The 12,847-nt window shown below is 47.9% G+C and overlaps 1 protein-coding gene across 2 annotated transcripts in view; it reads left to right on the forward strand.

Moving 5' to 3' along the window:
* The first annotated feature begins 1,942 nt into the window (after nucleotides 1-1,942).
* The window catches only part of AXL (AXL receptor tyrosine kinase), a 75,618-nt gene continuing 64,713 nt past the window's right edge, over nucleotides 1,943-12,847 (forward strand). For both annotated transcript variants that reach the window (XM_083454993.1, XM_083454994.1), the window contains exon 1: nucleotides 1,943-2,838. In XM_083454993.1, the coding sequence (XP_083311119.1) occupies nucleotides 2,766-2,838 (73 nt within the window). In that variant the 5' untranslated portion in view covers nucleotides 1,943-2,765. The remainder of the gene's footprint in view (nucleotides 2,839-12,847) is intronic.

A 12,847-nucleotide genomic window follows, 5' to 3' on the forward strand; every position in this document is an offset into this window, starting at 1 on the left:
GTATATGTAAAGGTACCCCTGACCATTAGGTCCTGTCGCGGACAACTCTGGGGTTGTGGTGCTCATCTTGCTTTACAGGCCGAGGGAGCCGGCGTTTGTCAGCAGACAGCCTCCGGGTCATGTGGCCAGCATCATCATAATAATAACAACAACAATAACAATTTATTTATACCCCACACATCTGGCTGGGCTTCCCCAGCCACTCTGTATTAAAATACAGTAATGCATCAAACATTAAAAGCTTCCCTAAACAGGGCTGGCAAACCAGAACAGCGCACAGAAACACCGTTTACCTTCCCATTGGAGCAGTACCTATTTACCTACTTGCACATTGATGTGCTATCGAACTGCTAGGTGGGCAGGAGCTGGGACCGAGCAACAGGAGCTCACCCCGTCACGGGGATTCAAACCACCGACCTTCTGATCGGCCAGCCCTAGGCTCTGTGGTTTGGACCACAGTATCCTGAAGCACAGGTTCCCTCCCTTGCCTCCCCATTGGCTGGATACTACAAGGTTTACAGCCTATCATGAATGCCTAATTACCTTACTAACATTCCCCTTATTTGGTCTACTTTCCTATGCTGTTACTTGCTAAGCCAAGCAAAAGTACGACGTCTTGACCACACGTTCTAAACATCTCCAGTTATGAGCAGTGGGTTGACCTAGACTGCAGGTGTCTGTCTGGCTGTTATAACTGCATCCTGTCCACATGCTCCAGACTTCTCTAGTTATCAGGTGTGAATCGATCTGAACTGTAAACATCTGCCTGACTTGTTGCATTTGTGGTTTATGTGAGAAAGCAACATCCTCATTCTTCACAATCTCCATATGGGACAGCTTTGTTGCAGGGGGTTGGACTAGATGACCCTCAGGGTCCCCTTCCAACGCCACAATTCTATGATTCTATCCACTCTGTGGAAAGTGCTGCAGGTGTCGAAGTAAGGTCTTTAGTTTCGATTGAGACCCATGCATAACTTAGCTGTCCAAAAGCACAGCACATCAGCCTTTAAGGTGCCCCAGGACTTGAACTTGGAAAAAGGGTAAAAGAATATTGGGAAATGATATATAATGAATTGGGGGGGGGGAATGTTTTAAAGTACCTTTCAAAGACAAACAAACAACCAGAGTCCTTTTTGTGGGGAATAATTCAGAGGGAAATTCCCAGGTGCCAAAAAAGAGTATTTATGTATGCTGCTACTGCGGCCCGCGTTTTGTTAGCCCCAAAATGGAAAATGAGTGAGGTCCCAACCTGATGGAATACAGTAGCAGATTTAACATATAGAATAAGAGAACAAGAAGAATGTACGTTTAAAGAAGACTGGAAAATGTTTACTGAATATATGGCGGGGGGGGGGTTGTGTTTATTTAAAAACGCTGGTAGCATTAAGATAAATTCAACAGGATAAGTTTTGATGGATATAGCAATGGATTACTGAATGGTTGTAAAATATGCAGGGGTGTACAGTACGCAAAACGAACCATGGAAAGAGGAGAAGGGAAGTCATTGATTTAAGGTTGTAGAAATAAATGTTTTGAAATGTCATTTAGAAAATTTTATAAAAATTATACATACATATATTTTTCATTGAGACCCATGCGTATCTTAGCTGTCCAAAAGTACAGCACGTCAGCCTTTAAGGTGCCCCAGGACTCTTCCTCCCCCCTTAACCATTAGGAATAACAGCTATGCTCCTGGGATGAGTTCTCACAAGTTTGGAAAACTTACTCTGCAGCCAAGCCTTGGGATGGCTTTGTCTAGGGTCAGCACTGTCCAGTTCCACCTTGCCAATCTCTGTGCAGAATGCACCCATATTTTCTCGCTTCCTCTTTATTTATTTATATATTTTTTGGAATGTGGGTGCTTGTAACTTTAAGAAAAGTCTTTTTCTCTCCCTCCCTCCCTCCCTCCCTCTCTCTCTCTTTTCTGTTCCTCTCCTCCCATTAACCCTGCTTGGGCTGGAAGGAATGTTCACACACCCTTCCCTATTTCTCTCGTGCCCCCTCCTTCCCTTTCAACTTGCTAATCTCTCAAGCCTCTCTTCTTCTCCCAAACAATTTTTCAGCGGTGTGTAGGAGTGGGTGAGTCAGGAACAGAGCAAAAGAGGAGAAAAAAAAGGGGAAGGGACTTTCCCCCCCTTCTTCCACTGCCTTAGCTTTTCTCTGTTATATATTTTTTTTGGAGAAGTCAGCTATTTTGGAAAGCGGGAAGCGCTTTGGAGAAGTTAACCGGGCAAGTTTTGTTATGATAGCCCTTGCTATAGATGTAGGCATCATCAGTTTTGCTTAGAAGCCAGAGCAGAAAGAGCTTGGCAAAGCATGGAAAGTGGGGGAAATCAGGTGCAAGTTTTGAAAAGCTGCTGAGACGCAAGAGAGTAGGAAATCCGCGCTCGGAGTGGCAAGTGAAGCCAAACTTAAGCTGGAAATTCGAGGGAAAGAACATTTTATTGGCACTCTCTTATTTTTGTGATACGGACAAATGTTTCGAGCTGGGAAATTATTCTGAATTTCCACAAGTTGTTTTTTTTTAAAATAGAAAAGTTTGGATCCAGTCGTTCTCCTGGGTACTGACTTCACCGAAGATTTCGTCACTTGTTTTTGGGATTCGGCTCCAGCGACAACCTTCTCCTTCGTCTCTTTTTAAACAGTGAACGTGGGAGATATTGGAGAGAGAAGCCGCCCCTGCTTCTTTCTGGGCTCCTCTGCCAATGAGCCCCTAGAGTGTTTTGGGGAGCTGGGATCTGTTGGAGGGACTTCTGTTTTGGAAAATGGGTCAACTTGGCCGATCTTTCTTCACCTGCCTTCTGGCTTTGTGGATGAGTATCGGCAACGCGCAGGAAGGTAAGCGAATGTTTGTGTGTTTCGGGGTGAAACTAGCTACACAACATTGGCATCTGGTCAGGGGCGAGCGAGAGAGTACCAAGAGTGATGTGATGGGTAAATTGTTGGGTGTGGACCAGGGAGAGACTGGTCCGATTGCCCACTGGGCAGCGATGCTGACTGAGAGCCAAGTGGCCATAACTCAGCCTCGACTTACACCGCAGGGTTGTTGTCAGGGTGAAAAAAGGTCAGATCCCTCCATAGCAGCGGTTCTCAACCTGTGGATCCCCAAATGTTCTTGGACTACAACTCCCATCATCCCTCAGCTCTGGCCTTGCTAGCTAGGGGTGATGGGAGTTGTAGTTCCAAGAACATCTGGGGACCCACAAGTTGAGAAAGGCGGCTCTATAGACGCGATGCCAAGTGGCCACCTCTCAACTTGACCTGGACTCTCTTCCTCGGAGGTCCTTAAACAAAGGTTGGATGGCCATCTGTCACGGATGCTTCAGTTGAGATTCCCGCATTGCAGGGGGTTGGACTAGATGACCCCACGGCGTCCCTTCCAACACTACGATTTTACGATTCCTAGGGTGGCTGTGAGCATCAAATGTTATATCCGCGCGGTGCGACCACCTGAAATCATGGGAGGAAAGACGAGATGATAAATATTTACTATTAAGCCGGTTTGTGTAAATGAGAAGCTGCGGAGAAGCCCCCCCCCCCAATTTTCCTCACAACAGCCCTGTGAGGTAAATTGGGCTCAGGGCCACCCTTGTGGGTGTTTGTGTCCAACTGAGAACAGGATTTGAGCCCGCTGTCTCAGCGACACCCGGCTGCCCCTCAAAACAGAGAGAGACAGTGGCACAATGGGATTTCTTCAAAACAGGCGGTCTCCCTTTCATCCCCGAGTCTGGTGACTGTGTGGGCTGGTGATTCAGTCATCTATCCTGCGCCAGCTTTCTGAAGGGCCTCAGCCTCCAGGAATGTCTCCCTTCTCCAGGTGTCCCCAGCTGGGCCACATCAGTCACCGCTTCTCCATCTTCTCCCTGGAGTCGCCTCTTGAGTTTAGAGAGGGAAATCTGATTCTTTTTGGACTCTGGGGAGAGTAACGCAAGCAAAAACAGCTATTGTAACTAGAGCTGGGGTAGAACTTTGATGCTGTCAGGTGGGTCCCTGGAGAAGGCCTCTCTGACTGTGTGGATGGATCCGTGGTATAAGGGTCAGCACTAAGCTCCAGCCCCGACCCCACAAACCGCTTGCTGTTATTCCACTGATTTTCATACTCCAGAGCGGTAGTTGTCTTACTCTCTCTTGCGGCAAAAACAACAGAGAGCCCCGTGGCACCCACAAATTTATGATGGCATAAGCTTTCGCGGACTATGGTCTGCTCCATCGGTTGCAACTCAGAATAACGCTCCGTGCGTCTCGTGAAGTGGACTGTGGTTTATCGGAACTTATGCTACCCTAAATTTGCCAGGCTTTAAGGTGTTTCAAAGACTTCTTGCTATATTGAGGTCGGTAGCATTTGCAGAGTCCATAAGCAAAATTAATAGGTCTCTCCCCCAAGGGGTCCTCAAGTTACATTTTGACCAGGTTTGGTGGGGGGGGGGAGGAATGGGCAATAAGAAATGAAATGAGCAAGCGCATATCCCTATACCTAGAATGAATTTCCATTGGGAATGAGAATGGAATGCTTAATCTAAAGACTTCATGGGAAAAGGTAACATTCTGAACATTCTGATGAAGGATTTGAAGAGAAATCATGAGTAGTGGAACTGCTTAGGTATTCCGAGAGGCTGTGATGAAAGTGACTTGGAAATTACAGCTAATCCAGAATGTGGCAGATAGACTGGTGACTGGGAACGGCAGCCGGGACCATATAATACCAGTCCTAAAAGACAGGAGTGCCTGGCGTGCTCTGGTCCATGGGGTCATGAAGAGTCGGACACGAGTAAATGACTAAACAACAACAACAAAAGAGCTACATTGGCTCCCAGTACATTTTTGAGCACAATTCAAAGTGCTGGTGCTGGCTTTTGAAGCCATAAACAGCCTCAAGGGCCCAGTATACCTGAAGGAGCGTCTCCACCCCCATTGTCCAGCCCAAGCACTGAGGTCCAGCACTGAGGGCCTTCTGGTGGTTCCCTCACCTAGATAAATTAAGTTACAGGGAACCAAACAGAGGGCCTTATTGGCAGCGGCACCCACTCTTCCATCAGATGTCAAGGAGATAAATGACTTTATGGCTTTTAGAAGACATATGAAGGCAGCCCTGTACAGGGAGGTTTTTTAATGCCTGAGGGGTTTTTTAATGTTAGCACAGTGATACCTCAGGTTAAGTACTTAATTTGTTCCGGAGGTCCGTTCTTAACCTGAAACTGTTCTTAACCTGAAGCACCACTTTAGCTAATGGGTCCTCCTGCTGCTGCCACGCTGCCAGAGCACGATTTCTGTTCTCATCCTGAAGCAAAGTTCTTAACTATTTCTGGGTTAGCGGAGTCTGTAACCTGAAGCGTATGTAACTGTATTTTGATGGAAGTTGCCCAAAGTGGCTGGGGCAACCCAAGTCAGATGGGCTGCATGTAAATAATCAGTGGTGATATATAAATATCCGTGATAATATATTGAGAGAATATGCTCAAGATCTCTTAACGCAGACAGACAGTTGGATCAGTCCAAGGGGGGCCCAGTCTAGTCCAGCATCCTGTTCTTGCAGTGGCCAATGAGAACCCCAAAAAGCAGGGCCTGAACACAACACCACTCTCCCAATTTGTGATTCCCTGCATTCTGCCTCTGACATAGCCTTTGTGGTTTCTATCAGTTGGTTGCACCTGTAACCCACGTTGCTTTTTAAGAGAGGGTTGTCAATGTGCTTAAAGGGGATTTCCTTCCCCTCGCTGGATGATGCATATTTTCCAATTTCTGTCTGAGATTGGGATTCGTACCAGAAAGAATGCTCATGACTCGCCTTATTACTCAGAACCAAATGGGCGTGGTCTTGTTTTCTCCCTTAAAGGAGCATTAGATTCCGAATGGTGAAATGGAAGTGTCATACTGGAGGGGTCAAGACTGCTGTCACTGCTCCCCACATCTCTGCAAAACAGCTGTATAAAACAAACAGCCTAGAATCTCTTCTCGGGCGAAACAACACAACGATTTGCTACACAGGGTGGGCTGCCTGCGGCCTTTCTCTGTCGCCACCCATGTCTTCGTACTCCCTGCTGAATAAAATCAGGGGAAACTACACCTTCTGGGGCTATATAAATAACTGCTAGCATAGCTCTTGTTCTTCACTCCACCCATGAGACTTTGCAGAAAGAGCGGGAGGAATTTCACCGTTCTAGTTTTGTACCTTAGGTTGGTCAAAGCGGAACGAATTGGTGCCTTTGAGTTCGTGCCCCTGGGAGGAGAGTGCAAAACTGGATCACCTGAAATATTTGCTGGGAAATGGGTGCGTTTGGCAGAACATATCAGGTTCCAGGAGAATGAGGAGCCAAGTCGCTTTCATTGTGTTTAGCCAAAGGGTATAGCGAGCTGAAACTGTTGGCCGGCCTCACCCAGAAGTGACAGGGGTTGTGATTAACTGAAACGTACCCTACCCGACTGCGGACCAAGGAGCCACCTGTACAATTAACGGCCAACATTTCGCCTGTTTCCCTCTACCGCTGTCTCAGAAAGCACCGCTCTGTGGGTGGTATATAAATCTCGGCAGGTTAATCTCCCATCATATTTAAGTTCTTTCAAACAATATAGCAGGCTGCACTATTGTTCTAGAAAAAGAGGTAGCTGGAACTCACAATGAACACACCTCCCTTGTTCTCTTATAAGGCAGCAACTGAGTTCTTGTCAGCTCTGGCTGAAAAAAAGCCCTGGCCTCAGGCCACCCTGTGTGTTGCTGTTATTTCTTACCTATGTCATTTTAAACTGTGATATTAATGCTGTATTCTGAGTTTTAGATTTTGCTTTATGTCGAAATTGTTTCCCATTTGGTTGTGTATTTTTTTGATGTGGTTTATTTATTGTTTATGACTTTTGTAATTTTGTAAATCTTGTTATGCTGTAAGCCGCCTTGAGCATTGTTTTTTTAACTGTGGAAAGGCGGCATACAAATAAAAAATGATGATGATGATGATGATGTAAGCACAAAGGGTAGGGTGAAAATGTCCCTGTGTCTGCAGCTCATAGCTCTGTACACTACAGTTCACCACAGTACTTCAGCAGCTTGGCTGATGCCACAGATTCTGAATTTGATGATAGTCTTGGTTTCCCCCAAAGAATTCTGGGAGCTGTAGCTTGCGAAGGGTGTTGAGAGTTCTTCAGGAAACCACTATTCCCCTCCCAGAGCTACAAGTTGTCTGGGATGAATATGTATGGGGTGCATATGGCCCCGGTCTTCCTTACCCAGGTTTGTGGAGGGGACGGATTTGAAACTATAAAAGTTCCCGGAAATACTGGGTGCAAGCCTTCCTGAACTTCTTGCCCTCTCGGCGTTCTGGATTACAAACCCCTGACCATTGGCCGCAGGAGTAGCAGTCTACCAAATTCAAAGTGTTGGTGCTGACCTTTAAAGCCCTAAATGGCCTCGGTCCAGTATACCTGAAGGAGCGTCTCCACCTCCATCATTCTGCCCGGACACTGAGGTCCAGCGCCAAGGGCCTTCTGGCGGTTCCCTCACTGCGAGAAGCAAAGTTACAGGGAACCAGGCAGAGGGCCTTCTCGGTAGTGGCGCCCTCCCTGTGGAACGCCCTCCCACCAGATGTCAAAGAGAAAAATAACTACCAAACTTTTAGAAGACATCTAAAAGCAGCCCTGTTTAGGGAAGCTTTTAATGTTTAATAGGTTATTGTATTTTAGTGTTTTGTTGGAAGCCGCCCAGAGTGGCTGGGGAAACCAAGCCAGATGGGTGGGGTATAAATAATAAATTATTATTATACCAGCAATTGAAGGGGGGCAACCAGGTTGGGTAAGGCTGATCATGACAAGCATGCAGCTCCAATCGAATCTGGATCCGTGTTCGCATCTGTCAGCCAGCTTGCGAACGTTAAGCTTAAAAACTAGCTCCTTTGGGGACGAGGAATGTGTCGGCATCATAGAAGAGCGCCAGTCTCTCCGTAAGCCGGAGCGTTTCAGAAAAAGATTTTGAGGAGGCGCCAAAATGCTCTGGAAATCGGAAACAATTGTGTGTCGGATTTGCTGCAACCCAGTCAAGTGGGGAAGTGATTGCGAAGGTCTGCCTCTTTCCTCCTACTGTGGGGAGGATACCTGAGTTTACCCCAGCCACTCCCCTTATGCACATTCCTTTGGTGGAATGAAATCTTGCAGACTGGAAGCTTAATGTGCAGGGCAAGGGAAGAGAAGACAACTGGCTGTATCATACATAGCCTGCAATAGCTGCATTTGTACTAGCTTAAAGGTAAAGGGACCTCTGACCATTAGGTCCAGTTGCGGACGACTCTGGGGTTGCGGCGCTCATCTTGCTTTCCTGGCCAAAGAAGCTGGCGTACAGCTTCTGGGTCATGTGGCCAGCAGGACTAAGCCGCTTCTGGTGACCCAGAGCAGCACACGGAAACACCATTTACCTTCCCGCTGGAGTGGTACCTATTTATCTACTTGCACTTTGACGTGCTTTCGAACTGCTAGGTTGGCAGGAGCAGGGACCGAGCAACGGGAGCTCACCCCATTGTGAGGATTCGAACCGCCGACCTTCTGATCGGCAGGCCCTAGGCTCTGTGGTTTAGACCACAGTGCCACCCGCATCCCATGTAGCTTAGATGGCTTTAAAAAAACCCCCACCATGATTAGATGTTCAAGGAGGAATACCAGCAGCAATTAACCATGAGATCTCAGTGGAACCTCCATGATCGCAAGCAGGCTATCTCTGAACAGCACAAGCTGGGAGCCAGCAGCAAGGAGAGGCCGAGACTTTCATGTTCTGCCTACGAAGTTGCCAGGAGCATGCAATTTAACAGGCCTAACCTGTGGTCTGGTTTGGGAGGAGTTACACGGTGCTGCCCTCAAACAAGAGGGGAAGAAAGTCACATATCTGAGCCTACTAATCCCAGATGCATCCACGGAGGCTTAATACGGGCTGCTGAGAACAAAGCAGTGGTTCCTCTGCACATGCCCAGAGACACTCTGCTGTTTACTGTGGCCTTATATGTTCAAGGACTGAAAAGGATTACCAGCAGGCCCTGGGAAAGAAGTTTTATCTCCCTCCTTAGGCTGCCACCTTTTTCTGGATAAACCACTGTCCTTTAACTATTTGGCTGCCTGTTCATTGAAATATATGTGAGCCTCATTTGCTCTGTTGCCTTACTGAGGCTGGGTTTAGGGTTGCCAACTCACCTGGACAAAACTAGCAGCCTGTAGACCGTGCTGTTGTTGAAGGCGCAGGAGCCAGGCCTGCAAAGGGACTTTGGCAACCCTATCCATGATAGAGGCCAGTGGGGTTGGGGAAGATTTCAGCCAACTGGGAGGATCTGCCTTCCTCTGCTCCGCTCTCCCAATTAACTTCCATCTCCAGGGGCTGCCCTGTGACGTCATCAGGGCCTCACCCCTAGGTCTCAGGTTTGGGGCTTGAAATCTCAGGATCTGGGCTGCTCTTGACCTGGCAAGCCTAGCTATGGCTGTTAGCGCTGCCTGATGGGAGTTGTAGTCCAAAACCTCCAGTGGGTACCACTGGGGCAATCTTTGGGGATGGGAACTGGATTTTTGGGGGGCGGGACAGGGGCTGCTGCTGGGGCTGGAGGGAGCGGTGATAGAGCAAGCCCGCCTCTCCACAACCACAACAGAGGTTTCAGTTCTCGCTGCAGTACTTGGCTCAAAAGGGAGGCGAATGGTCTCCAGCCCAGGAGTCCTGTGCCAACTTTTTCTCCCTGGGGCTGGGAGAGGCGGGCTTGTTTACATCATTCGCTCAGTGAGGTCATAGAGTTGAAAGGGCCATGCAGTCTCCCTTGTGCGGCTCCATTAGGGCTCTCTGCCCTGCATTGGCAAGTCGGAGCAGGGCCTTTTAGTGTGAACACCCCTGTTCTGTGGAACAGCTTCCCTGCTGAAATGCAGCGGGCACCCACAATTTCAACTTTCCGGAAACAATTGCAGCCGTTCTTGTTTGGACAAGCTTTTCCAGCTAAACGAAAAGGTCTCTGCCTAAGCTGTTTATTTTGTATTATTAAAAAAAACCTATACAGTGGTACCTCAGGTTACATACGCTTCAGGTTACAGACTCCGCTAACCCAGAAATAGTGCTTCAGGTTAAGAACTTTGCTTCAGGATGAGAACAGAAATCGTGCTCCGGCAGCACGGCAGCAGCAGGAGGCCCCATTAGCTAAAGTGGTGCTTCAGGTTAAGAACAGTTTCAGGTTAAGAACGGACCTCCGGAACGAATTAAGTACTTAACCTGAGGTACCACTGTACAGTACAGTGGTAACTCGGGTTACAGATGTTTCAGGTTACACATTCCGCTAACCCAGAAATAGTACTTCGGGTTAAGAACTTTTCTTCAGGATGAGAACAGAAATCATGCAGCGGCAGCGGGAGGCCCCATTAGCTAAAGTGGTACCTCAGGTTAAGAACAATTTCAGGTTAAGAACGGACCTCCAGAACGAATTAAGTTCTTAACCCGAGGTACCACTGTATTTACTTTCTCGTACACTTTTGAAACCGTTTTCAGTCGCTCCTATTGTATGTGCATGAGACACATTGGAAAGACAATTCATGAATTAAAGTAATAAGAATAATCAGTGCTTTTTTCTGGGGGGGGGGGGACGCAGGGGTACGCATTCCCTGGCCTAAACATTTTGTGAATCTAAGTTTGACCTCATTGAGGGGCAGTATTTCAATAAGAGTAGGAAAATGAAATTACCCCTAAACATTTTTTTTAGAAAAAAACCACTAACGTTGATGATGATGATATGCTTCGTCCAAATGCCTCCAGTAAGGGCTGTCAGATACCAACCCCAGTATAGTGCCATTGACACAGTTGGCACTTTTGAGAATAATCCGAAAAGAAAGGTCCCTGCCCCAACATGCTTACAATCAATCTTGAAAAAAAGAAAGAAAACACAACCAGGATGAGGGACATGGGCGTAGCCAGAATTTCACTGCATGCTTCTCTGTTGGACCAGGAGCCAATTTGGGTCTCTTGGCATAGAAGAAGATCCCCCCCCCCTTCCCAATCCTTCCTAGAGAAAGCAGCGTGAGGCTCAAGAGTGAGGCCTGGGTTTCTTCCAAGTACACAACTTTTGTTTCTCAGGCCCTGGAATGTGTCCCTCATTCCTCAAGGGTTAACAGCGGCTGCAGGGCAGGATATTCTCAGACTGGATTTATGCGCCGGCTGCCCCACCTCCTCTGTTCCGCACACATTATGCATCATCTAGTGGCGTATATTTTATGTCCCATGTGCCGCTCTCGCTCTTTGACCTCGAAGCGCCACAGAGATTCTACAGCCTCACTTTGCAGCCGAGGGAGATTGGCCCTCCTGAAATTAGAATATGTTCTCGCTTGGTTAGTGTGGAAGATTGACCAAATCAGTTTATAGAGGAACATTTTATCCAGGGCTTTTTTTCAGGGGGGATGCAGGGGTACGCATACCCCTAAACATTTTGTGAATCTAAGTCTGCCATCATTGAGGGCGCAGTATTTCAATATGGATGCAGGACGCGGGTGGCGCTGTGGGTTAAAGCACAGAGCCTAGGACTTTCCGATCAGAAGGTCGGCGGTTCGAATCCCCGCGATGGGGTGAGCTTCCGTTGCTCGGTCCCTGCTCCTCCCAACCTAGCAGCTCGAAAGCACGTCAAAGTGCAAGTAGATAAATAGGTACTGCTCTGGCGGGAAGGTAAATGGCGTTTCCGTGTGCGGCTCTGGTTCACCAGAAGCGACTTAGTCATGCTGGCCACATGACCCAGAAGCTGTATGCTGGCTCCCTCGGCCAATAAAGCGAGATGAGCGCCGCAACTCCAGAGTCAGCCACGACCTGACTTAACGGTCAGGGGTCCCTTTACCTTTATTTCAATATGAGTAGGAAACGGAGAGTACTCCTAAACATTTTTTTAGGGAAAAAAGCACTGGTTTTATCTATGAAGCTTATGGTGGTCCGTGGACATCATTTGGGGATCCCTGCTCTATTGTGCTGTCTCACATTGACCAGAGTTTAGGTCTGATACTCTTGTCTTCATCCCTGGAATTGGGGTGTGTGATGCTGCTTTTTTTTTGGGGGGGGGGTGTTTACATGGCTGGAGGAAGGGTGAAGCAGACCCCCCTCCCCTGTTCTCCGCTGACCAGTTCCTCATCCCAGTTTGGCATCCACCAGCAAAACAGGCTTGGGGGTGTTGCAGGAATTTATGTATAGGTTTTTTGGGGGGTTGCCCCTCCAGCAGATATCATGCACATGCAGCCCACAACCAAAATCAGCACAATCGCTTTTGTGACTTTTGTGATTTGTCCATACAAAACACTTCATCACATTTTCTTCCCATCTATTCAAAGGGCCTTTGCTGCACGATACCAAATGTAACAACCCACTGATAAATGTACCTATGTACTGGCTCACTGGGGAAACTTCAGAAATTCATATAGACTTGTGAGCTCAGCTGCTCAGCAGCCCCTCTGCCTGAGTGATAATTCCTGGCATCCTGATACCTGAGTGCCAGACAGGTAGCCATTCCAGAAATAAACCCAGATGAAGACAAAAGGGTATATTAACTTGGATGGGAAACAGGGAAATGTAAATATCTCTTTTGCTTCACTTGATGGGTGTTTGGTGGAGGGCAAGGGGAACCATGGGGCAGGGTCCAGGATGCTCAGATTACTGCCACCAGACCTCCCTTTTCATGATGTAACCGTGATGTATGAGTGATGTAGTTTGGGGAGGGGGTAACATGGGGATTAAAGGTAAAGGTACCCCTGCCCATACGGGCCAGTTGTGCCCAAATCTGGGGTGCGTGCTCATCTCACTTAAGAGGCCGGGAGCCAGCGCTGTCCGCAGACACTTCCGGGTCACGTGGCCAGCGTGACGAAGCTACTCTGGCGAGCC

This window comes from Podarcis tiliguerta (assembly GCF_965153285.1).
Source record: "Podarcis tiliguerta genome assembly, chromosome: 8".
NCBI classification, from domain to species: Eukaryota; Metazoa; Chordata; class Lepidosauria; order Squamata; family Lacertidae; genus Podarcis; species Podarcis tiliguerta.